This window comes from Harpia harpyja, chromosome Z, assembly GCF_026419915.1.
Source record: "Harpia harpyja isolate bHarHar1 chromosome Z, bHarHar1 primary haplotype, whole genome shotgun sequence".
Lineage (NCBI taxonomy): Eukaryota > Metazoa > Chordata > Aves > Accipitriformes > Accipitridae > Harpia > Harpia harpyja.
This window is the reverse complement of record NC_068969.1, coordinates 21,096,340-21,123,307: the sequence shown is the minus strand read 5'-3', so window position 1 is coordinate 21,123,307 and position 26,968 is coordinate 21,096,340. Positions and strand designations below refer to the sequence as shown.

At 38.8% G+C, this 26,968-nt stretch overlaps 1 protein-coding gene across 1 annotated transcript in view; it reads left to right on the top strand.

Annotated features, from left to right (window-relative positions):
* CNTN3 (contactin 3) overlaps positions 1 to 26,968 on the top strand; it is a 117,292-nt gene that overhangs the window by 17,488 nt on the left and 72,836 nt on the right. The window contains exon 2 of the mRNA XM_052776360.1: positions 13,312 to 13,446. Within this exon, the coding sequence (XP_052632320.1) occupies positions 13,392 to 13,446 (55 nt within the window). The 5' untranslated portion in view covers positions 13,312 to 13,391. The remainder of the gene's footprint in view (positions 1 to 13,311; positions 13,447 to 26,968) is intronic.

Sequence of the window (26,968 nt, the reverse complement as noted above, 5' to 3'; positions counted from 1 at the left end):
CATGTCTCTAGTGTAGCTGTTCATAAAGGATTTCTGTGGTCTTCTGGCCTCTTCCTCCTTCAGTGGTTCAAAACACAGGTATGCTGTTAAAATATATAAACAGTTCCCACTCAGTGCTTTAAATAAAAGGTGGTAGTGAATTTTGCTAAAGGGAGTAAAGCAGCTTGGCTGCTTGCAGCCCACTGCAGAAGGCCTGAGCTTTCTGGTTCAGTGGATTTATTGGTTCTTAAAGAATTATGAATTTAGTTTGAGATCATTTCCTAGAAAAGCACTGGTCTGCAGTACACGATTAATAGTGAGAGTAATGCCAAGTGCAGTAAGACATGAAGTGAACCTTGGTGATCCAAAAGAAAAACAGCATCTTCTGGGGTCTGGGACTTGTTGCTACTTTCCTGTTAGACATGGTGGAATACAACTTTTCTTCTCTGAAGAAAAGGTAAAGTGATATTTGGGAAGTGAGCTTTTTGGTTAGCAAAGCTCCAAGTGTAGGTTTTCTGAAACTGTATTTCAAACTTGCTTTGGCGCTGTGAATGATTTCAGAACAATATTATTATTACTAGGATGAAATAAAACTCCTGAAACCCCAAAATGAAAATTGGGTTTTTTTTTCCTGCATCCCCCTCCCTGGTGCAAACTCTGTGTGGTCTCTCTGTATGATTCTTTTGCAGGTTTGTTTTCCTGCCAGGGCATTTTGTACCAACCTCCCTCCCCATCTTATTTTCCATGGTTTTCAAACCTCTGTCAGACAGATTTCCTAATTCGAATTTAGTTCCTAAGTCAAGAAATTGATTTTTTCAGTACTTTAGATGTTCTTAGGTTCATCGCCACTAAATGTTATCTCAGTGTAGCTTTCTGCTCCTTCCAGTTTTGTTTGGTTTTTTTAAACCAAAGCTGTCAAACTTATCTAGCAAAGCCAATGTAGTCTTTATCGCATCTAACCTTGTACTGATATTTAAAGAGATCTTGCTAAGTAATTTTCTGATATTTAAAGAGATCTTACTAAGTAATTAAAACACAGTTTTTTAATTTAAACACTGCTTTTTGTCAAGCTTTTTTTTTTTCTTTTTTCTTTTTTTTTTTTTTGGTCCGGAAAGTGAGGCCTTGTTACGTGGGAAGGATAAAAGAGGGGTTTCACAGTTGCTTGGCTAACAAGTCTAGTACTTTCTTTACTGCTTTTTGTGGCCATAGATTGACTGTGGTTGCAGGCATTAATCGTGGGATAGACGCTAATATTCCTCTTTTAGTATCAATGGAAGAAAACTCAGTTAAATTTTAACTTCTAGTATTCTGCTTTTTTCAAATTACGGTCTTATGTTGAGACTTGGTGTCCTGCTTGGAGACATGACTAACAAGGATACCTAAATAATAATTCTAATCTCTAAATTACGTGAAACTGAGATTACCTGCTGTCACTTCATTGTTCATCATGTTTTCTCCTTCTTCTGCTTTACTTTCCGTCATAGGGGTCTAGGTGCTGTCCTCTTCCAGCAGTGAGTTAACAAAGCAAGTGTGTGTCTGAACTAATGCTAGAACTCATTTTGCAGTAATGAAGGGGAGGCAGGGGTGTGTGGGGCAAAACAGAGGGGAAGTAAGGAGTGGGAAGAGGTAGGGATGTGTTGTATTAGAATAAAAGTAATTATTAAAAAAAAACCCCAAACGTATTCTGTGGTCTTAATAGTAACCATAAAATGGTTCAATTCTGTTAAACAGTCACTGTTGTGTGCAAGCGGATCAGCCATACTAATCAACTGAACGTCTGTAATGACTTTATATTCTCCAATGGATATTATTCTGCCTGCTAGTTCAGTTTAAGTGTTTTTTGTGTTATAATCTCTCTTTGGGGTTAATATCTCTGCTACTAGTTTGAAATTTGGCTGAAATGCAGTATTCAAGTTTTCAGGCAATATCTCATAGTTTCTTTTTTAAAAAACTTTGCACAAAAGTACTTCAGCATTTTATTTCTATTCATAAGAGAGGAAAGTCTCTTGGGCTGAGTAACTTTTAAAGTGAAACTTCATAGACATCAATGCAGATTAAGCTGCCTTGGTCTCAAGTAGGAAGTGGAAGGGAAGAAAAGTACTGAAATGGGTTCAGCTATAACCGTTCGGCTGTGACTTTGAGCTTTTCTTTCCTTTCACATCAGTGCTCTATGCTGCAGGGGATTATTTTCTTGCATGTGACTTCAACTGAGATAATCACAGACAGGATAGATTAAGGGTACCTGTGGCCATATCTCCTGAAGCTCAGTTCCTTGCTAAATTTGTGAATTCTTCTATCTAGCTCCTCCATTCCCAGGCTATAGATACTTCAAAAGAGTAAGAAAAGGCTGGGAAGACTGTATATAAAATGTAAATGTCACCTTTTTAGCTTTTATTTTTGTCCTCCCTTGTTTATGTATATACTTGAAGCATTTATGCCATTTTGCCCTCTTGGTATGTTACTTCTTGGGAATTAATTTTTCTTTTACAATTAAACAGAGACAATACATCTTACCCATTGTGTGTCGGCTGTCAGGCTGTAAAAAAGCATTGTGGCTGGAGCGTGTGGGGAAACGGGGCTGGTCCTTCAGCTTGCAGGGTGAGGTCTCAGCTTGGGACTGCAATGGTGCATTCCCCTGGTGCTGTTTTTGTCCATTATCTTCACCCACATAAGATGGTTTGATGTGAGTTACTCCCTGTGAGTAGTTGCTTTGACGAAGAGCAGTGTGTGTGGCCCAGCGTTACGCTTAGCTTCTCCATCACTGGAGGCAGTTTGAAGGATGCATTGAGCTTTGGAGCAGAGGACTCTTCAGAGGAGCCTGTTGTTGTTGGCTTCCTCACCCAAACTGCTCCACGTCTCAACAGCAAGTTGCATTTTCAATAACATCTATCCAGTGCATTCATATTGGTTTAAAGACCGTTGTACTCGAAGATGTGCGCTGACCTTAAAAACAAGGATTTACTGCTAGTTCAGTGATGCATATGACTCTTCACCCTTTCCTACGTGGCAAAAACTGTAGATGTCTAATAGCTAAAGAAGAAACAACAAAGGATCCTCTGTGTTCACCTGCAGGCTGGTCCTTCTGCTTCTCTGGCCGGGAGGCAGAAAACAAGCCTGTGGGGTCTGTCTCAGGTCGGCTTGCCTATAGGTCATGTCTTCCTCTTGGCTTGCTTCTGCTTGGAGGGAGAGAAAAGAAACCTCTGTGTGAGACTTATGGAAGGAAGAGAAACTTTCCATTACTGCTCACGTGGAGCAATGTGTCTCACCAACAAGTTTGCATCAATTTTTATGTCAGTTTTGGTCTAGGGAGTTTCCCTCATTGGTATCGGTCAAGAAGAAACAAATATATGGTGTAATAGTAAAACATTTAATTCACACCTTTGTGTAAGTGTACAAATGTGCCAGAGGAGCTATGTAGGGGGACGATCATTTGCCTTAAAGTCATGTAATACAATTGCTTGGGTTTTTGATGTATTATCCACTGTAATAACTCCCTGCTAAGTTATGTACAAAGCTGAATTAGAGGTTAAAAAAAAACCAAAACAAAACCAGTGCAGAAAACCTGGCCATCAGACCTCTGAAATGTAATGCAGGAAAGGCTGTCCTTTCTCACTGAGTAAATTGGCCAGAAAAGTCTGCATTAAAATGTATTATTAAAGACTTTAAAACATGAAATCTTGGAGACCTTTTCCATTTAAAAGCAAAGTTGAGTCCACACCTTTGTGGGAAGCCACAAGGCCTGCGGTGATGTTCAGATGGGAGAGGTGCAGGTGGAGCACAGGCACTTAGAGGCTCTTGTCCTCAAATCTCTGTTAGGAATTTTTTTCCTTTTCCTTTGGAAACAAAGAAGTAACTGTATTGCTTTTTCTAGAAAAAGCCTGGTTAATGCAATACACAGGTCATGTTTTAAGTTTTGGTTGGGTGTTTTAAGTAACTAAAGAGGTGGTTATGCATTGAGGATTTCTTGCCTGTATTGTTATGCATATGACAAAAATGCCATTAAAATTGAATAAATTTTCTTGTAGGCACTTGAGCATTAATGAGACTTTTGGAAGGAGGAAAGGGGATGAGAAGGAAGGGATTTTTCTGCAATTGTTTGTTTAGTATACATTATTAGATTGTTACTTTTTTTATATATATAGCTAGCTGTAAATATGTGTGTATGTAATGTGTGTATACATATACACAGCTAGCAACATGTTTTACTGTTTAACCTGCAAAATCTCTTTTTTTTCAAGCCCAAAGTGTACTGACTGTCAGCTATAAAGTTATGAGAAAACTATTCTGTGTCTAATATGTTGTAGTTTAAATTCTCAGCTTAAGGAAAAGTTTAATGTGATAGAAATATTGAGTTTTTGTACGGTCTCCTGTAGTGAGGGAGACCAGAAAGGCTAGAGTGTACGTTTCGATGAGTATTTTGTGGACTAAGAGCAGTGATATTTCTTACAGGGAGCTTTGTAAATCAGAGTAACTTATCTGTCGGGAGAAGTTAGTTAAACACAGGGGCCTGTTGGTGTAAATTTTGGTACAGTCTGGTGTTGAGAGTATTTCTGTGGTGTTTTCTATGCTTTTGAGTTACAGCACCCTGACAGAGTAATATATTGTCAATGCTTTTTAAGTGGATTGACTACATTGCTGTTTTGTCTGGTGGCATTTAGTGGTCTGTCTATGGTTAAGTTTTTTGTTTTGTTGTTTCATTTTTTTTAATCTTTCTGTGTTGGGAGGGAGTTTAGGAAATGCTTGGGGTTGTGTTGGATTTCTTGTTTTGTTTTTGCAAGTGCTTGAAGACAGTCTATTATTACTCTGTGGCACTTCTTTGCTCCCTAGATGCTTCAGTTCAGGTCAGTGGAACTGCCTGAATTTCAGTTACCGGGATTTGGAGCCCATCTCAAGGGTAGGATGAGTCTTGCTTGTTTTATGTAGATACTGCACTTCTGTATGGGAGAAATATGAGGGAGAACAGCATGTTCTGTTTAAAAAATATGTTTGAACTAGGTGGTATTACTGTGGTCAATAGGATTATTGGAAATTCATCAGTCCTTAAATTTTTGATGTAGAGGACTACTGACAAATTGCTGTAGGTAACCCTCGGAGCCAGGTCAGCAAACGCTGATCAATATTTGTGGGGCTCCCTGTCCAGGTGAGGCAGTGCCCTGCGGGAGGTGGATGTTAATGCTGGCTGCAACAAGGCAAGATGTACAGATCAACTTTATTCTGGCCTAGGAATATCAAAGTGAAATTAGCTATGCAATGCAAAGTGATGAGTTATACTTGGGCAACCATGCAGGATAAAAGAAGCTTTTGAAGTTACAATTTGTAGGCGATGGAACCAAAGGTGTTTTAAAACAAATACTGTACTATTTGTATCTCACCAGAGACCACTCTCTATATGTAATACAAAGGTTCCTTATATGGGAATGAGGACTGGCTAATAAAAGTAACCCTAACTGCCAAAGGTCAGTCTTATTTTCAGACTTAATATTGGCTCATGAGCAACATCTCTTGCCATCCCAAGGCTAGCTGTGCTAATGCTCAGCAAGTACTCTGGCAGCCCTGGAGAGCAGGTAATGCAAATGCAGATATCGTAGTCATCCAAGTTATGGAAATAGAAATCAGGTAGTCGGGTCCCCCCTCTTTCCCCCCACTGCAGCTGCACAAGGCATAGTTCATCCAACTTCATATGTGATTTTTCCAATAGCTTTGATTTATTTATCATAATTCTGGAGCCTTAGATTATTTTGAAGTGATTTGTGACATCTTGTCATTTGGGTTCAAAGAATTTCTGACCTCTGGAAGTACCTGTCTTGGAATGCCTGGTTGAAGGTGATGACCTATATGTGTTATCAAAAGGGTGTCTGAAATTGGTAAGTTACAGGGGGAAAGCCTCAGGCATACAAATTATACGAATAGGGGCGTGAAAATAACAGAGGAAATACTTTATTTGTGACAGGTCACTCTTCTGGGGGAAAAAAAAAAAAAGGCTTTTTGAAGTTGGTTATTGGTTTGAAATATTGTTATTCCAAGAAAGGAAGAATTAATAGACAGAGCACAGGTCATGTCATCAAGGGTGCACTGCAATTTTAACATTACAGTACATTAATCATAGGGTTTTGAAATGCAAGAGGCTGTTGTACTGATGTTGTGTAGCATGAGTTGGGAAGGCATTTGATACATTTCCTCTATACTTCAGAGGATTATCTGTATAATGGTAATAAATGGAGGTATTTAAAGTAGCAGCAGAAGTTAGCTTTTGGCGATGACTGGTGAATATATATTTTTAAATTTTAATAACGCTTATAGGGAATGTCAAACTTTTCTTTGTGCTAAATAGACAAGATTCCTATAGATAGAGATTTTTTTACCAAGAAGTTGCAGCCTGAAAGTTTTGCTACACTGCAAAAAAGCCCTTTCTGCCTTTATTATTTGGAAGTACAGTTTTGGCACTGAAGATAAGATTTTATTTGGAAACTGGAAGTGAGCTGGATGGTAACTAGGGCACACAAAGTCCGTATGCAGATGAACGCTGCAGCAAACCTACAAGTCTGCTCCTCAGGGATCAAGAGCCATCCCTCGGCAGCAAGGACAGAATCCGCACTTGCAACCGTATCGGGACTGTGCTCGTGCCATTTGAAATGAAATGTCTTGGCTGATGCCCGTGTAGTTAATATTGTCATAGCAGGTGTTTTGTTTAATAGGTGTCTTTATTCTGTTTCTTCTGTGAGTAGAGGTCTTGTTTCTTTTATAATACTAGCAGCTCTGTAACTAAACTTTTCAAAATATTATGGAAAGAGAACATGAAATATCATTTTCGTTTGTTTCTGATAAACTGTCAGCCTGTCAGCTGCAAGCCATGATTGTCTGGACAGAAAAAGCAAATAGTATCAAGATAAGTTTTCAGGTCTCGAGTGAACTTCTGTGCAAATCTGTTTTGTCTCATCAACTTTCATATTTCATGAAGTAAGGTAGAAAAGAGCAATATAATTCTGTTTTAATTTAATATCTATATTTTGAACTTGAAAAATTAACAGATCAGTGTAACATCTTCACTGTACCAACAACAAAAATAGGCATAATTTAGTTTTTAATGACAGTAATTAAACATATCATCAAACTGTGTTCGGAATAGGTCTTACATATATGTTGGGTCTGAAGTTGCTATTGCTTAAAAGACCTAATGGATTTTAAATTTTATCACGTAATTAATTAAATGGAAAGACTTAAAAGAGATTCTGATAAACATGTTTGTGGAAAGATTAGTATACAGGGAGAGTGGGCATTCAATTACTACAAATGTTCTTTGTTGACCTGTGTGGTCTCTGTACTGGTGAGATTTTGATCAAGTGCAAAGGGTGGATGGGCAGGTGAAGGAGGGGACTGTGGCTGAAAGTCAATAAATGCAGTGAGACAAGAGAAGCTGCAATAAAACTCTCCATAGAACAGTTGCTGGTTCTTCTATTTTAAGCTTTTATAAATTAATTGTGTTTAAAATGATGCTTCTAATTAAGTCTCTGCAAATGACACACTGGAGATGACTTTAATCCTACTTAGTGCTTGGTGTGGTGAAGTTTCTCTAAAACTTTCTTCCTCCTTTTTGCGCTTACAGTCCAGCATCATCAGGATGATTTGTCTATTGCTGATACCCCTGTAGGGATGGGAAGGCTGAGGAAGAGCCACAGGCAGCCTCACAACTGCTACCTGCAAAGGCTGCTTCCTAATGAGTGGTGCTACCATGCAGCTGTGGAACAAAGATCTAATGAGACCCCAAAGGAGTCAGAGCAGCCACGATTATCCTTGGAGCACCATTTTAAACTTTTCTTTGGAACAAGCCATGGTATTGCTTAGCAAGTTGTTTTTTTTTTTAACTCTGTTCTTTGCCATGCTTCTGTAGCTTCTAACTGGTCAATTCTTATTTATTTACAGTCTTTCAGGTACGTTAGATGCATTTGCATTTCTTTCAGAAGTATGCTGCCAGTACTGGCTCTGTAATGTTCAATATTTCCTCTGGGTTTTGTTTTTTCAGAGCCCTTCCAATCTCTAACATTGAATTACTCGGATACCTTAATCTCTAGATTTGCCCATTGGATGATGTCAGAGTTGAATTAACCATTTCCTTCAAGTGACAGAAACCCCTTCTGAGTTCTCATCTTGAGCTGGCACCGTGTCTGCGTCAGTGGAACAAATAACAGATATAAGTTTGATTTCTTTTTTTTTTTTTTTTTAATTTAAAAAAAAAATTATGGTCAACTCTGGCATTGGATAGGTCTGCCTGTGACTTGATATTTCCATACACCTTTAGCACTTTTGAGTTGGATTCATCTCAACAGAGACAGATCCTGGTGAACGGGGTGATCTTGGTATAGGAGCAAAGTATAGAGATTAGTTAGTATTACAGAAAGACCAGCTTGATAAACTGTGTGCAAATGTAGTACTTTTACAGTGGTTTTGTTGTATTTCTTTTGGATTTTCAAAAGCCTACGATTGTAGCATTTATTTATTTATTTATTTCACTGAGCACGGAAAAGTAAGTGTGTAGTTACCATACAAAGCTAGTATATTTTGATCATGGCAGTGCTTCCCATCAGTCTTAGAGTGTGGAAAATAAGAGGCAGAGGCTTGATTCAGTGATGTGGAAGATAAGTCTACCATGTAGGTATTCATCATTGAAACAAAGTATATTGGGTAGTTTTTCACAGCCAGTAATTTAATTTTGAGGGAAATGAGAAGTGGATATTCCTGTTCCTTCCCCCCAGCCCCTGGCCAAAAAAAAAAAAAGGCTACTTGAAGTTGCTGAGGGGTGTTCCACACTAATCAATGCATCTCGGTTTTATGATGCCATGTGGAGATGACTTTATCATTAACTAGAGTGTTAATCTCATAATTTATCAAGATGAGATTCTAATAATTCATCCCTTTGCAAAGATATGCTGACCTCTAGTGTCAGTCGTCAGTTTATTTTCTGTTTTGTGGTTGGTGAATCAATACAGAAAAATAAGTTCTAGGTCTCTAGCTCTCCTGAGTTCCAGGAATTTCTGATTAATTTAGACTCAGTGACACTACAAATTCCTCCAGCTCATACTCAAAGTTTAACTTGAACTTGTCGGTCAGATTTGACAAGTTCCATTTCTAAATATAGAAATAAAAATTCCATCTTTGGGGAACTACTGCTTTTTACACTTGACTCTGGGTAGTAAAAATTCAGGTCACTGAATAAAATTACTGACTCTTGAACCTTTCCCAAACTTTCTATTTCTTTCAGACTTTCTTGTCCATCACTTGCTATATTATATGATCTGAAAGTGCATGGGGTTTGGAAAGCTAATTTTGAAGGAAGAAAAATAAAGCTGAATTTTTTTTTATACGTGTGTGCTTTCATCCTATGTAATTTGTTTGGTGATGGTGGGGTTTTTTCCCACTATCCTGTGGTTGTCTTCAACAGACTTCTTGGGGGAACTCATGAGAATTTACTTCTCTCTGAAAGTCAAAGAAATGTATAACAAAGAAATCCATTATTTTTTTCCTGGTGTGTTTGCACCACTTCACAGGTTTCCTTTCTTACTGTTTTGAAATATCTTTGGCTTCTCCTGAAACCAGAGCACTACCTAATACTAGGAAGCATTCTAATTGTAAAAGAAAATATAAATATATTTTTAAATATTCTGTGGGTATTACTCTTTTGGTTTCTTTATAATCTTTTCCAAGCACAGCAGGTTCTGTTTTTCTTTATTCTTTCTGGCCTTTACATATGAAGTGCTGAATTTCTGTGGAGGTAATTTAAGTCCATTTATTTCCAAAAGCACCAAAATGATGTTGTGGATCTGCCCCTTTGCTTCTGCAAAAGGAGGGGGAGGTAAAATTATTATTTGCTATTAATATTACATTACTCTCCGTTTGTAAGATGTGACATATTTGAAACATTACAATCAAATGGCAAGGAGCTGGGACCTTTTTTTGTACTCTTCCTCACCTCTTTCTGAATGTGGATGATCTGGAAAGCGACTGGGGTTATCTAGGAGCTCTGAAGGTGACAAAGATGCTCAGCATTGTCATCTGATTTTGAATCCCTGCATTGGCAGTGAATAGCTTTGATACAAATTATTTCCATGTGCTAGATAATTGGAATACATATATTATGAAAAGTGACTCACTGCAACCTTGCTAAAATAATGGATTTTTGTCTGTTACCACTGATGGGGATCTAATTTTTAGATTAATAGAATCTTTTTTTAAAAAAAGGTTACAGTAAAGCTGAGCTACGGTGGTACTCAATACTTGATTTTTGGAGCAATTTCAAAGCAACAAGCTTACTCCAGTGACAGATATTCACTGAGGGTCTATAAACAGCCTAATACCATCCTCCGACTTGTCGGAGGCAACCTTGGTGCCGAAAGGGAGGGCAGGGAACCCATGGTGGGTCGCACGCTTTGCAACCCTTCATGTTCCTAATGGCAGCAGGCTGGGATGGTGTCAGCAGAGAAAACCTCCTTTCAGCTTCTTTTCCTTAATGGGAAGGCTGTTGCTCAACAATGAACTGAGGAGAAACTTCGAGAATGTTATATTTTGGTGTCTGCTTGGTGTTAAATGGGTGTGCATATGAATTTGCATCTTCTTTTGTAAAGAATTGACATGTTATTGAGCATAAGGATACATTTATCTGGCTTAAAGCTATAAATTTGAACACTACCAAGTGTCATGTTTTAAAAATGAAATTTTGGGGTATTCAGGAATAGAGCCTAGATTAGCACAGTCTTACAGAACAGAGAGAAAATGAAGCATTTAAAGTAACTTAAACCTTACAAGGTTAGCTAGCTGGTAACTACCATTCTCTCTTTTAGAGATTAAAATTTATTAAAATATAATGCAGGCAGAGGTTGGGATGTATTTTTATGATTTTATACCCACATATAAAACTTTTCAATTCTTTTAGCTTCTACCAAAGCACTTTTTTTCTGGCCTGAAATGGATCTATCATGTTCTGCTTTGCCCAGAGCACTTAAGGAACAAAATCAAATTAATTTAGCCTCTCCATCGTTTTTTTTTTTTTCCTTCCTTGTTAGACTGCAAGAAAGCTGACATATAAGAATGACCTACTTTAGTATTCCTATTCCACCTCCTCCCCTCTCCCCTTTCTGCCCTTCTGGCTATCCTCACTGCTCAGGGCAAACATTGCAGCTATAAAATCGCTAGTTTCTATGGGCTAGGATGGTGATGCTTAGGCAGGATTTAGCATTGCAGCTGAAAACTGGAGCTGTCCCGAGATGTTCCTGTGCCAGGCTGGCGTGGCACTGGCGCAGCCATGGCTTCTGATGGCTGTGGGAGCAGCCGGTCCTCCAGCAGCACGGCCGGGGCTGGGGCTGGGGCTGGGTGGGTGTTTGGTTCTCCTGCCTCTGGTCTCTGGCTGCCCACGGACAATGTTACTTAGCAGAAGGCTTTGCAGATGTCCCGTGGAAACACAGGGTGGGGAGTGACCAAACCCAAGTTTTCCATTTCAATAAAAAGTGTTTTTCTCATTTTCTGTTTGTTTTTTGGTTTGCGTTTTTTCTTTTTCTTAAAAAAAAAAAGAAAAAGAAAAAGAAAAAAACAGTCTTGAACTGCAGATCTGACACAAAACAGGTTTCTACCTTTCTTCATGTGATCTCTTCAGTATGTGCATCTGACCTCAGGGGTTTTTTGGCTCCAGGAAAGGAAGAATTACAGTGTCGCTAAAGCAGTGTTGTGGGTTTTTTAACATGCAAACTTACCAGAACTTATTGTGCTTACACGACTCCTTTCGGAACCAACAATGTTTTAGTTGCATATGATAAACTTCTTCAGCTCTTAGTCTATGAGAACTAGGTGTGGTTCCTCAAACTGTCTCATCCAGAGAGCTGCCTGGGGATGGGATGTTTCCCCCCCACTTTTCAGGTACTTGGGAATTGCTGTACCCCTGTACCCCTACACTAAGCTTCTCTCTTGTACCAGCTTTGCTGGCAGCAGATACCTGCTAAGCGATCAGTACTTATTACTTGATAGAAATGCACGGTTTTGGGTTTGCTTATTTTCTGTTTTAGAAACACATGAAAAAATCAGAAAGCGATACCTCTGACCGTATGGAGGAGAGGATTCCACTGTCGGTGCTGTGTGCCTTGCTGCAGAAGCTGATTAGTGTACCCTGCGTGAGCCGGGATTGCAGGATGCCAAAAGATACAGTTCTTGTGGCAAAGGGCCGTGCCATGTTTTTCTGGGGAGCTGAAATTCTCTTAGCAAATCATGGGGTGGGGTTGTATCAGAGTGCGTGATCTCTTTTTCTGGGGTGCTTAGCTTGAGATTCAGACACCTGATTTACAGAAGTATTATAAACTTTCAACTGTAATGTGAAATGCAGTTCACGTGCAAAAATCAAGTTCGGACATCTCCGATTTGGTTCCTCAGAATTAATAGTTGCTTTCTTGACCTTAGTATTTCTGTGCATTGATCTGTAGACTAATTTCAGGAGGAACCATTTGGTTTGGTCTGGTCTGTGTACTGCAGAACCGCAAATTTTGCCGAGCTACCTTTGCTCTGAAGAAAGGACGCTGTGGAAGGGACACACGCAAAATATAAAGGCCACAGTTGTCGTACAACTTCAGAAAATTTACTGTAAAGCCTTTTTAGGAAAAAATACAAGTAAAAGAACAATGTCATACCCAGGCTAGTAGAATTTGGCAAGCTGTTTATCATCTGGCTGGTAACAAAGGTAGAAATGGAAGCTAGCAAATTAGTCCATAGCATGTCATTACACCTGATGCACTTGAGTGCAATGTGCTCACTGGTGGTTTTTTTGGTTGCTAGATCTTCCTCTTCAGACTTCTGCAATGCTGTTATGCATATTGAGTACCGATGTAGTATGGAAAACAAACAAAAAGTAATGGGTTTGACATGACTTTAATGAAATCAGTTATTGCATGCGTTCAGATTGTTGCTAGCACAGTGATACAAGGCAAGTGCAATGCAAGCTGTTCTTGTAACAGATGCATTAAACTACTGTACTTTGTGTATGATTGCACCTCATGTACTCTCTCTCTCTTCCTTTAAAACTACTGTTTCTTACAAATAAATGATTGCTGGAGATTGGTGAGAAGCAGGAACTACAGAATCGACTTACCCGTCAGTTCTGCTGCTGCTGAATTATCTAACACCTTATATACACACCTAAATGTGATACGTGTATGAACCCTTCTGTGGATGGTTAAGTCATAGGAAAAAAGAGGAACATTAGAGGGTCTGTCAACTTTGTATTTATTAAAAAGCGCATTAACAAGGAAGCCAGTTCAGAGGCATCATCATGGGATTCAATTTTATTTGTTCTTTTAACAGGTTAAACCTTGCCACCTGGATGACTAAACATACAGTTCACCTGAGACTGAACCAGAATTACTGAATTTAGGTGACTGAAGATGCTGCTGCTGTGGAAACAGCTGTTCCTGGTATCATTTGTTGGCTGTCTTGGAGGTAACAATATATAATAATCTCTAACTTCCAGTTTAGAGCTATGCATAAGTCTCCAGATTCCAGATTTGAAATGCACTTGAGGAATAGAACCACGGAGGCTTTGAAATGCAAATGTCACATAGAGTTTAGAAACCAAGCATGCAATACATACCTTAAATAGTACAAAATACTAATGGTGAATTAATTAAAATAACCTTTTTCTTCCAAAGTTACTATATAGTGCTATGCTTTCAAAGCAAGCAGAAGGTATTTGAATACAGTAAGGATGTTATTAGTAATGCATGCATCATGGGCATGCTGATTTAATAGCTGCAATATGTGTTTTTCTTTAACTGCAGACTTCAAATTCTTACTGTAACTGGGGATGATTACTGCAGCTTTTGTCAAAACTTTTTGTTTACTTTCGAATGGGTGTATTCATGAGGAGTAGTGCTATGTTATCACTGTACCAATTTAGCAGTTCAGAAGTTTGCTTTTCCTACTCTGCCAGACAATAAACCAGCTAATTTTCAGTGTTTGGAACTTGGGCTGCTTTTCAGGTTCTCCCTCTACTGCCACGTTAGCTCTTCTGAGTCATTTTTCTTTACCTTATTGAGGTCAGTGCTCACAGCAGCAGTAGAAGTCCCTTGCTTTTCTTGGTGATCTCTTCATTCAGCACACGTTCTGCTTGAGCATGCCTAGTAATGCCAAGGTGTGTGTGAAGGAGAGAGGAGAGGCCCCTGTTCTGTCCTCAGGGGTTGACTCTTGGTGACTTCAGTGTGCATTGGCATTGCCAGGGTTGCAAAGAGCAGGTATAGCTGATAGTGCCCAAATTACCTATGTGCATCCTTTTCAGAATGGTCAGCGCTACTTTGAGAAGGAGGGTAGTATATATGCACATGCTTGAATTGAAACATGTAAAGCAAATGGCTTATAGCCTGGGTCTGTTGTGAGTAGATGGGTTTTCTTTGCAACAACTCTAACACAGGGATGGATGGAGAGAGACCTGGATGCTGTGGCTGGCCTGTGCAGTCACCTGGCTGTGATTACTTACTGATGCTGCGGTGTGTGCTGTGCCAGCCTCTTCTCTCATCCCCCTTCCTCCTGTAGCTGCTGCTTATGTTCTTGCTGCCCTCAGGAGGATTGAATTCCTGCATGAGGTGCACAGAAATGTAACTGAGTAAGGTATATGGATTTAGCTTTATATGGAGACTCAGAAAGCCAGGATTTGCTTTCGGCTTAGGCAAAAACTTTGAAGAAGGGGAAGCCATGTTGTTAAACCAATCTGTAAAGTGAAAGGTGCTAAAATCCCAAGAGACTGAAAAATAAAAATTGTTTTTCCTGCAAGACTACTTTATGCATTGCTTTCTGAAAGAGGTCTTGGGCATTTCTGACACTGAAACAATCATAAAAGGCTTGCACAGAATTACTAGTTGAAATAGAGGGACTTTCCTTTTCTCCCCTTTAAACTGCTGGGAGCAAAGCTACCTTTTTAATAATACTTCTGAGTAGACACTGTATTGCTGCTGGGTCCATGCTTTCCCTGTGTCAGGCTGGCCCACCCTGCTGCTATGTCCTAAGCCATGCAGTAAGTGTGACCCTCTTTGAGCCTGTGAAAATCCCAAAACAGTGAGGGAGAAGGTGGCAGGGAGCTGTTTCCCTAGAGGAGGATTAGAGGTAGTGTGTTGTGGCATTGCTCGATGCCGCTCTTGTACTTCCAGCTCTTCTCTTTGAGCAGCAAACGTGTGCAGCAACGGTGCTGCGTGAGGCAGGAGTGTGAAGTTGTGAGCATCCTGTGTTAGCTAGAAATTGGAGCCATCCCAGCCAGGGCTGTGCCCCCCTTTTGGGCTGCATCTGGAAATACCTGAAGTTGAAAGTGTGTTTGTGGTCTTAAAACTACTTGAAGGTTGTAAGTCCACTCTGTGCTACATCTCTGTTATTGTTGGGGAATTACTTGCAAGGCCAGTTAGCTGCTGGTGCATCTGAATTGGCAAAATTTGATGTTATAAATGTCAGCAAAACAATTAATTGTTGCAGAATGTATGTACATGCTTCTGAACCTCTCATATGTAACTTGGATTTCTGCTGACTGTTCAGTACAGCTGTTATTCAAAGGAGACATATTATTTGTTAATTTAAATATAGACTAAGCCAAACCCTTTTTTGTTTTTAAAATGATTCATTGATGTAGTGAAGGTTACTGTGGGGAAAAAAAAACAGGTAATATCCAAACATTAAAAATCATTTGCTACCTAAAGATTTTTTTCAAAGTGTAGTCTTGCTGCTTTTGATCTGCTGGGTATTGGTCTTGTTATATTTACATGGCAATACTTAACTAAAATGTATGAATAATTTTCACGCAATAAATCACTTGTATTGGTGATTGGCATCATGCATGTTATTTGTAGTAGAATGAATGATTTCATTATGTTCATGGTTATGTTAGTGTTAGATGAGTATTGATGCTAAAAAAAAGGGGGGGGGCAGGTTTTTAATCTGTTAAAAGTAACTTCTTTAAGTTTTTCAGTTGATATAAGATAAGGCCTAATAACTTTTCTTGCTGTAGTTTTTAGTTATATTTGTACAATTTAATAGTTATCCTTTGAATCGTAACAAATATCTGAGATACAACTAGTATAAGAGGGAAGGCTAAAACCCCCCAATATTTCATTCATAGATAACATACAGTAAAACGTTCTTTTGAAAAACTACAATCATTCTCTACCCTTCTTGAAGTTGTATCTTTTTAAATTGCAAAGCATGCAAATCTTCTGCCTTGATGTGTTCAATTTAAATATGCTTTTTTTTTTAAAATGAAAAAAACCTTTGAGAAAATACATGTGGTAGCATTCAGACCCAGGAGGGTAGGCAACTCTTAAAGCACAGGGTTCTCCTTGTCTCTCAGGCACTGCTGATGTGTTATGAGCAGTAATAGGAGAAAGCTGTAAACATCCCTAGTTGGAGACTTGCAAACAACTACTTGGAGTGTGAGCTGCAACACCTGTAGAACTATTGGTATGACACCCTCAAAGCTTTGCTTAGATCACTTTGACCTTGGTAGTGGTTCATGTGGAGAAGTACATAACCTCCTTCTACAAGGATGAAAGATTTTTCACCCATCTGTTGAAGGACTTTTTTATCCTTTAATCTTTCTCACATTTTTATTTCATGTCGTCTCAGTTCTTTTGGGTCATATTTAAAAGCAACTTAGATGAAAGCAAGTTTTGTGTTTGCCGCCTATGAGGAAGGATAGCCTTAAGGATCCAGAATGAATGGCAAGGTTTCTTATGTTAAACTGTATTAATACCAAGTGTACCAAATGACTTCCTGAAAAAAAAAACTAGTCATAAATGCATGGTTCTATGCAAATGTAACTGCAGAAAGGGACACAGTATGAAAGGGATGATGTTAGCTGCAAATTAACCAATTCACATATCTCAAAGTTCAATATTTTCAATAGCTAAGTTGTCATTGACTATCATTGAGTTTGCTAATAGAGAAATGTTTGTTATTCAGCTAATTACTAGTAGAATACTTAATTTCCAACGACCATTGCAGTAACAAGGAAAACATTGCTAATATTTTGAAGTGCAAATGATTTCTGGTCTTGTGTAAGACTGTCCTCTTTCTGTGTTCATCCTCCTAGCCCTTCTTTGCATCTATTTCAGTTCATCTGCCTTCAATTAGGGTACTTCCCAAATGTCAGTTTAGTAGCCATGGGGAGTTGGTAGATTGGAAGACCAGCAAGAAGTCAAGGAGAAAGCTATTTTTCACATTGCCAAAAGCCAGATGGCTTGATGGAGCAGGACTGCTTGGAAGCCTTGAGCCCCCATAATTGATGTATATATCCCTGACTTAATGTTGTTATATTGCTGTCATTGAGAATGTTGCTTGGAGTTACAGTCAGCACTTGCAGAGACAAGAGTTTGAGCCAGATGTAATTTGCTGAACAGCCCAAATTGAGCATTTCCAGCTGCCTAACCCATCTCACTTGAAACTCTGCAGAAGGTCTCAATCCTGACACACAGATCTTCTGCTATTTGGAGACTGGGCATGTGTTTAGCGCTAACATTACCTGTTTGCTTCAACTACTTGAATGTTGTTAGTGGACTGCGTGCTTCTAAAATCCATTTGGCAATCCTATAGTTGAATTTATTTCAAGCTGGATTTTAGTAAGACCACACTGTAAATGTAAAATAAGTTGTTAAACCGTTTTGAGAATATTACTTTTAACCTATCATTAAGATAGATCAGCAGGTATTCTGACTCTATAGAAAACAATTCTTGCGCTCTGCTTATAAGCAAAAAGACAGTTAAGACTTGTCTGCAGTTCAGTGTTATGAAATAACATCATAGCTACAGAAATGGAGATGCTGCTGATCTTGGCTTATAAACCTTGACATTCTCTGTCCTTACAGATAATGTATTTCAAACTAGTTCCGTTATTGCAGTGCCCTATATTGAATTGCTTTTTGTTTATCCTGTGTGAATCTTCACAGTTCATCAAAGTGGGGATGTGAGAGTATCTAATGAAAAAAAAAAAACAAAACAAACAGGCCCTTGGGTTTTTGTTTATTGACGTATGCTTATATCTGTATGATTAATGATCCTGTGGTCTTTTTGTCCATTTACCCTGGGGAGCAAAAAGGCGATTACTTAGCATTAAATATATATATATATGGAGTTTCAAAATGCCTACCTTGTTAGAAAAGGAATTTCAAAACATGTACTTCAGTATTATTATGTTTGAAGTAGTTCTTCAGAGTAATTTAAAGATAAAAAGGAATAAAATATGCAAAACAACATGAACAGTTAAAGTGCAAAATAAGCCGTGATCTGTGGTGAAGTCATGAATTGATTCCAGGTGTGTTACAACTTCTCCAGACTCTTGTATAGACTTCCACCTGTCCTGAGTGACCCAGCTGATTTCACTTACTCTTTTGGTGAGCTGCATAGCAGTTCCTTTGTTTCCAGAACACGGGAGTGTAAGTGTGCTGCAGACTGTGATGCACCGCAATTGCAGTGACTGATGAATATGGTGAACATTTACGATGATTAAGGTAAACACCTATCATGTAAGTGTGTGAACTGCTTCTCTGCAGTTTGTATGACAGCTAGCTTTTCTTGACACTCTTGCTAATTTTGGCTTCATTTTCCTGCCCCAGTTTATTGCACTGTTCAACTGGAGAGGAGGAGTAAGCTCCATGGGGAGTGCTGCCTCCCTCAGCCCCAGCTGGCACAAGTGCTCTGGGTTTCCTCACCCAGCCTTTCACAGCAGCACTGGTGCAAGCACAGGCATGAGTTTCTTTTGCTTTCTTATAATTTTCTACTGTTTTCAGCTGGTTTACACTGCTAAAACTGACTGCTGTGTTCTCCCTGGAAAGGTATCTTTTTAAAGTTTCTCCTGAGAATTAAGAGGGAAAACAACTTTTGAAGGGGAAAGAAAGGTATGAATAAAGAGAAAGTTCAAAGAAATGAAAGGAGAACTGTGTGTGTAAAAGCATAAAATTTTTGTTCTGCAGGAGATGAAAGGGCACATTTGAAACAGCGTGTCCAGGGCGAGACTGGTAGAATCTGCTTGGACTAACTTTCCTTGCTAAGCTTCTAATTTGTTGCCACCACAAACACTGTATCTTAACACTGTCTTGTCTGTGCTTTATCTAAATAGGGTAAAACAAAAAATTACCATTAAACTTTTCCCTCCAGCCATTATAAACCTTGGCAAAAACCAAGCAAATAAACAACAAAAAAAACCCAACAAAAAAACCCAGCCAAAAAACTATTGTAACATAACAGAAATTATTTGGACATTGAAGCCTGTTTTGTATTCTGTCCCTTTACACTGAAATTTGCCAACAGGCGGGTTTTCCTTCTAATTCCTTATTTAATAGTCCATTTGAGTTTAAAACAATCACATTATATGTATTTCTTTACGTCAATTCAGGTGTTTTCATTGTTTTCATTTTCTTTTTTTTTTTTCTCCTCAGTTTAATACAGAAAAAACTCAGTTAAACCCTCAGGCTCAGCAATGTCATGTGTGAGATCCACAGCTGTCCTCTTTATTAGTATTAAGTTTAGGAGACTTTTGAAATTGGAAAGCATGATTCTTACTCTTTCTTTATTTTCTGAAGAGCATGAGAACAAACCTTCCATGTTCATACTGATTTATTGTTGCTATTAAATCATGCCATGAGGAAAGTAGAAATATCCTCTTTAGAGGAAAAGCTTGGCTCTCCACACCCGGAATACCATTTTATAAGGTGGTGGGTGACTTGCTTGCGCATGTGCAAAGGATGTCAGTCAGGTTCCTGTTCTGACCCTACATCTTCTGTCCCATATTGATTTGGAGAGGCAAAAAGGGAATACTACTGAAAACAGTGTGATATGGGTCTACTTTTTAATATCATTGCACTTGCCCTGGATCACAAATATCAGGATGCTGTAAGATCAATGAGATGAGCGAATAATAGCCTGTTCATTCTAGGATCCAATATAATTGGGGACAGGCTTGAGTTTTTGTCAAATCCTTACTAGGCAGCTGATCTGGAAAGCCAGTGCTTTGCTCCTGTACCGGCTTTACAGATGCACTAGTACGTATGTCTTCCCATCAGTCTGGGATATGTATTTTTTTTTGGAGTGCTGCTGTAGGATCTGACCACAGTAATGAATGTGGTCTCAATCCATGCTACCTTGCATTTTATATGTGCAGTCTGGTTGTTTAAGAGCTCAGTCTCTCCCCCAATATCCATGGGTGTATCTGTTATCTTCCTCTTGGTACCCGCTTATATAGTGAGATGCTGTTTCCTTGCGGGTAAACATCTTTTGAAGGCACAAGAGTGCTTTATTTTGGCTTCGGTATTTCTTGAAAACAAAGGATGTACCAAACATCAACATGTTGATTTAATGTAGATGAGGAAATAACTCGTGTTTCTGGTGAATTCTTGTATTGAAACTAATCCGATGTAGGAGCATATTTGCAGTCATAAATGTGTAATTCTTAGCGTAGGCTTCTTGGACATTGGCAGAATGCCAACAATACCTTCCCCAGTGCAAAACAGATATAGCTCTTAGAAAGTTGCAATAATTTTGATTTAGTCTTCAGTGAGGAGTTTCTATATGGGTAAGAATCCATTTGGAGAAAAAAAATAAATAGCTATCATCACTTACTACTATGACACTGCTCTTGTTAAAATTCAGTTTTCATTAAGAGTTACAGCATTCAGACAGAGCCAGTCTGTATCTTAATGCATAATGGTTTTGCATATTAATAGTAATATCCTTTTTGTACATTACACATGTAAAGTCATAATGTTAAAATGCATCTATGCCAATAGTGACTGTCAGAATTGTTTAGCTTGGATGGCTTGTATATTGCTAACAAGATTCATTACACTGATAGAAAATTCTGTTTGCTTATTGAATTAGTTATAAAATGAGGAACCAGTCTTAGAGTTCTGCTTTTCTATGAATTGTTTGGTGTCATGGGTGCTTCATACAGATCTGGTATCAGAAAACAGAGTTGCTGCTGTAAATCTGAGAAGACACTCATTGTAGATATCCCTTTGCACTTAAACCCAACATACTATCAAGCGTAACTAGTCCTCTGTTATGGTGAAAAAAGGATGCAGCAAACAACCTGGTATGTAAGCTCTGGGAGGCAAGAAATTTGCCCTGCTGCAGGCATCTTCTGCCTATAAACTGACAGAAGGTGGTAGCTTACTGGAGACCCAGTTTCACCTCTTGCTATGAACTGGTGTAAATCTTGCCTCTGCCCTCTTGCTGCAACTCTTGCTTTTAATACAGCTATAGTTGTCTTGTACACTTGTGCCTTAGCATTGTGAGCTTTTCTGTTTTCAACCTACCAATGGAGCACGTTCATTTTGAGAAAGGCTTTTTAGGGCTGCTTTTCATTCTTCATCAATATTACAATAAGAAGGTGAGCAGCAATGGAGAATGATGCTAATCCATTCACTTGCAATTAAGCGAGGGAATGAATGTAATCTCCTTCATCAGGATCCCATGTTTTTTCTTTTTAGCTATATATAAACTTGAGGTGATCAAAGTCAATGAAAAGACTGTCATTGACTTCATGGACTTCCTCCAAGTTCAGTGGATTTACAGGAGTCTGTATTCGATGATGGGCATACTCTTATCGGTTGCAATATTTAATTCCTTAAGTGTGGAAAATGCTGTGATATTAAAACTGGTTTTGAAGTGAGACCTTAAATACCTCTGAAGAGTCTCCTTGGTTTCTGCTTTGTCTTCTAAGCTGAAGAAAACCTTCTCTTGAAAAGCACCTACTTCTTGCTGCAGGTACTGTCTAACCTTAAAGCTGAATCCTCACCTCCAGGCAATTAATGCTTCATTTCAACAAGACAAATGCTGTCTTTATCTTCATTAATTAAACTCATCACAGACTTTATGACATTTGAATGGAGAAATTTTGGCTAGTGGCAATTCTAATTTTTTACATAAATTAACAAGAAGAAATTCTCAAGTGCTTTATCATGCAATAAAATTTTCTTATTGCAGATATTACTGAGCATGAAGGCTGTACATCTGTATTTATACAGTTCTTCTGCCTAGTGCTGTTTAAAGTATGGTAGAATAGAGCAAGTAATTGCAGTATATTGTTTGTAAAAAGTTATGGAGCTTGGATGCATTTAATAGTAACCCCTAACAGAATACTCAAATCCACAGTTTAAATATTTATTTAATAAGAACGGTGATAACTCCCAGTGCCTTGGGACTTCTCTTTGCCAAGTTTCTTGGTAGGTAGATCAGTGCCAAGTATTCAGTATATGGCTACTTACTGTATGACTACAGTCTCCTGTCTTGGAGAAAGTAGCTTTTGAAGGTACATAGCTGTTCCTTAGCATGTAGCATGCCTGCCATGTGATGAGGGTAGGACAGAAACCTCTCCACAGCCGTTTTTGGGGTTAGCATGGTCCAACATCAGCAATGTGGAGTTTCAGAAGAAGCAAGGTCTTGGAAGTTGTCAGCTGGCTTCCGCCCCAACATCAGGCAGCCCTCCCCTCCCATCCTGAGGTGGAACGAGGGGACACTAGGAGCTGCATTGAGGAGAGGCTGTCATCTGCTCTCTGCAGGCAGGGATCCCTCTTTCTTCTCTCTTAAAGCATCAGTTTATCTCTTCTTCCCTGTGCCCTGGCAGCAGCTATTAAAGTCATTCTTCTTTACTTGCTAGGCTGTCCCTACTGAAGAGATTAAAGCTTAGAGTTTGGCTGTTTTGCCTTTCTTCTGCTGGTTTGTGTAATGAAATGAAGATAAAGCTTTCACTCATTACCTGAATAGCTACCCTATTGTTTCTTCTGCCTTTTGATAGCAGACTAGACAGAAGCATCCCAGGCTTGCTGTTCAGCCATCTTCATTGATTAAACTACCTTCTGAAGTATCTGTCATTGGCTGTTGCTGAAGAATAAATGATGACCAAGATGGATGAGTAATCTCATCTAGTGTGATGATTCCAGGTGTCTTGGGTGCTACCTTTAATCTTCTATTTCTTACTTACAAAATAGATCTAGTGGTGCTTGTTGCTTTATGAAGGCTGGAGGTATTCAGGTGAGTCATGCTATAGAAATACCAAGATGGTCAGGGGGAAACCCTTTTCTCTGCAAGCAGAAATGTAAAAGACATTGGGGAGGGGGAATGCAAGGGAAAAGGACTTTGGGAGAAGTTTGCTGTGCAGAACATAAGCTGTATGAGCCCCTTACTTGGGGAGCTCAGGACACTGCAGGGGAAAAAAAAGACAACCCACATATAAAAGTGGTTGTGAATGACAGTTGAAAAACAGGGAGGTACACTGTGGTTGAAATCTAAAGCTGAACAATTTGGCAGATGCTCAGGAAAGCAACAGAACTGAGAATAAATACTTTGGTTTTTATTTAAAAAAAGCCTTCCAGGAGAAACTGTTCTGATTTTGTTGTTCTTAATAATCATGTTCAAAATGAATGCTTTAGCTTTTAAATTTTTGGTAATATCAAATATGCTGCTACTAGCCTCTTGGACAAAAGCTTGATTTTTTGCCATAATTAACCTTTCCATTTCTTGTTTAATAACAAATGGGATAATATTAGCCTTTAACTATTCCAATACAGGGTGTACATATCAGTGATGAGATTTTGGGGATCAGTATTTATCAGGGATCAGAACACAATTTTCACACTTGGTTTTCAGTAAAAAAATAACACAAGGTTGTAAAGCAAAAGCCTAACCTCAACCATATTACTATACATGTTTGAAAACCTAAGCAAATAAAAGCTCATTTATATTCTTGTCTGATTAGCACAATCAGAACTTATTGATGCTAAAATGAACCAAATTTCCATAACTATAAACAGAATATTAAAATATAGCTGTTTAACGTAGCGTGATGTTTTTTCCTTCTCGGAGGGAACAAATAGTCACGACTTTCTTGTTGACTTTTTAGGAGTCTTGTAACAAAGTCAAAAGCATTTCAAACACATGCCTTTTGGCAGGAATCTAGACCTTTTTCTAGACAAGTGCTGTTTGCTCTTTTGGAAGAGAAAGCAGAAGATGACACGTAGGTGAGTGTGTGTGTGCTTGGTTATCCTTTACTCTTGCATAGTCCAGGGTCAGATGTTCAGGGACTGCAAACTCGGTGCAGAAACATAGAATTTGAACAGAGAAACCACTTTATTTGAACCAGTCGCTGAAGTATTTGTATTATTTTCATCCAACAGAGGGGAACAGAAAACCTTAGTGAAGAAGGGCAGGTATGGAGTAACTTTATGCAATGATACACAGTGTATACTGAAGCCAGCTGGATGTTTCCCTGCAGTGTAAAATGAGAAACCTGGAATAGCCTAGTGCAAAGGGTGCAGGGCTGTGGGTTTTAAGGAGACCTGGGTTTGAATTGTGATGGCTGTGACCTTGTGCAGGTGACTTAGCAGTTCCCATTCAAATTGCAAGGAAAAAGCATAATGACCCTTGCAAGGGTCTATGTGAAAAGAGTCACAAAACGGAGACTTTCTGCACTGTTCTAAATACACATCGGGGTTTGTTCCCAGCTCCTAAGTGTCATTTTGTTAAGTACCGAGTGTGAGGAATCGGTGGATTAGCATTACTTTTGTTCAGTAGAGGCAATGGAGTATGTCAGGAGCTTATTTTAAATAAGCAGAAGATTTCACAACTCTTGTGCCACTCCTCCACCATCGCAGATTTGAGAGGCTCAAAATGCCACCTTGTCCCCGGTGATCTGCAAGTCACGGCTTGCACACAATGCATATACTTTGCAAAATAATTCAGTGCATCTTTGGGTGCTCAGCAGCAAGAGGCAAAGAACTGCAAAGAAAAAAATGTAGTGTTCATTTGCCTTTGGCAGTTGTTGTGCAATGAGAACTTCAAAATGTTTTAAACCTGAATTAAAAACAGCTTAATTTGCATAGCTGAGGGTAAATGAGGGTTTTAAACTGATAGAGGGTAGATTTAGATTAGATGTAAGGCAGAAGTTCTCCACTGTGAGGGTGGTGAGGCACCAGAACAGGTTGCCCAGAGAAGTTGTGGCTGCCCCATCCTTGGAAGTGTTCAAGGCCAGGTTGGATGGGCCTTTGAGCAACCTGGTCCAGTGGAAGGTGTCCCTGACCATGGCAGGGGGGTTGGAGCTCGATGATCTTTAAGGTCCCTTCCAACCCAAGCGATTCTATGATACTATGATAATTGGTGTATATTTTATCCTGGTTGCTCGTATACCTATTGATAACTCTGAAAGCAATATAGAAAATCCCCAAATAGTTCAATATTAGATTCAGTTAAGGATTCTGCCATACTGCAGAGGTGGCAGATAAAGGTACTGCTATTGTAAACAACTGAATGGCAGATTTTATGATACTGAAAATAACAGGCAAATCGTGACACTAACAGCCTTAGTACCAGACATGGTATTTGATTCACACTGCCAATGTACCCCAACATAAATCTTGCAATGGCATCTTAAAGGAGCTTCAAATCTGCTCCTTGGTCGTTTTTAGGATGCCTTTGCATAGCTTGGGAAGAGCTAAAAGTGCAAGTAAGAACCAGTCTTCTAAAGCTCTGCTGTATGTTCAAGAAATTTTTTAGCTAGTTCATTCCATATTACTTTCTGGTCTTTATGTTGCCAGAGCTCATCCATCGGTAGAGACTTCATGAATTGGGTCTTTTAAGGTTTCATCACATTTCTCATTTTTAAGGTTCACTGTGTAGGGAGATCATATGGCATGTTATTTAATGAGTCAAGGCAGCTATGGGGATGTGTAATGGAAGGAAATACATTTTCCCTATAGTTTTCAAAATGTGAAGAAACATTTATCCTGTATCAACAGCTTAAAAATGGGACAGATTCATTCCTTCCCGTGATATTTTGTGCTAGCTGGGAAGTGATTCCAGCAAGCTCTGATAAGAGACAGGGTTTTTTGAGATAAACTACTGACATTAATGGTGCCATGACTTTTTAGGGAGAGGGGGCAGTGTCACAGTTCTTTCTGCCTTCAAAAATTTGTAAGAATTGTCTTTGATTGCAGCTGTGGAAAAAAACTAAATCTGAATTTACTTACTAGCCTATGCAAAACTTCATTGCAGACAATGGACTGTAGTTTAAAGAAAGAAAATTACATGGCTGAATCTATCTTTTTGTGTATATTTCATATATAAAATCTAAAGATTCATCTCAAATTCCATATCTACATCTGTAGCACTGATGCAGAGTGGGCATATTTCAGCTTTTACGAGAGTTTACAAGTGAGTGACAGTAGCGAGCAACATATTGGAAAATATTACTTCTGATTTTTTTTTTTAAGTTTTTTGGATCTTAACTTGAGTTATTGTATTCTGTAAATAGTATCTGAGGAGAAAATGAAATTACATAAAAGCATAGAGTAAATGAGGGAGAAAAAGCAGTTGTTGCAGATCATAACCTTATCAGTTGGGGTGACAGTTTCAATTCCATTTGAGTTCTCTCCAGTTCCCATCCTTTTTATGTTGGATTAAGTAACAGTTTTTGTCTTCTTATTCCCATAGCAACCTTATCTTTTTTTTTTTTTTTTGATGTAAATCTGCTTGTGTCTTACTATCTTTCAAAGCTTGTGCATGAATAGCTTGTGAAGGAGGGGAGTATAGCGAGGAGAGAGAGCAGAGGCTTTCTAGCATAGGAAATAAGGGAAAGAGTATTCTGGAGAGAGAGAGATATCTCTCTGTGTGTGTGTATATATAAATATAAAAATCTTCTTTTTACCCAAAGGTATTTATTATGTCTTTTTTTTTTAGTGTAGTTTTTTCATGAACACTAAGATTTTCCCACTGTTTTAGTAGGTTGTCTGGGCAAAAGTCTTGCAGAAAGTTGAAGGCCAGCCTACGTGCCCAGCCAAAAATACAGACTTAATGACCTGCAACATTATGGCTTATATAACTTAAGAAAAGTGCCACTTTCAGTGAAGATAAGTCTCAACTTGCAGTGACTTTGCTCCTCGTGTAACTTGGAATCTCTTAAGAGAAAGTTGGGTGCAAGCAGAGGTTTAGCTGGGTGCTGTGT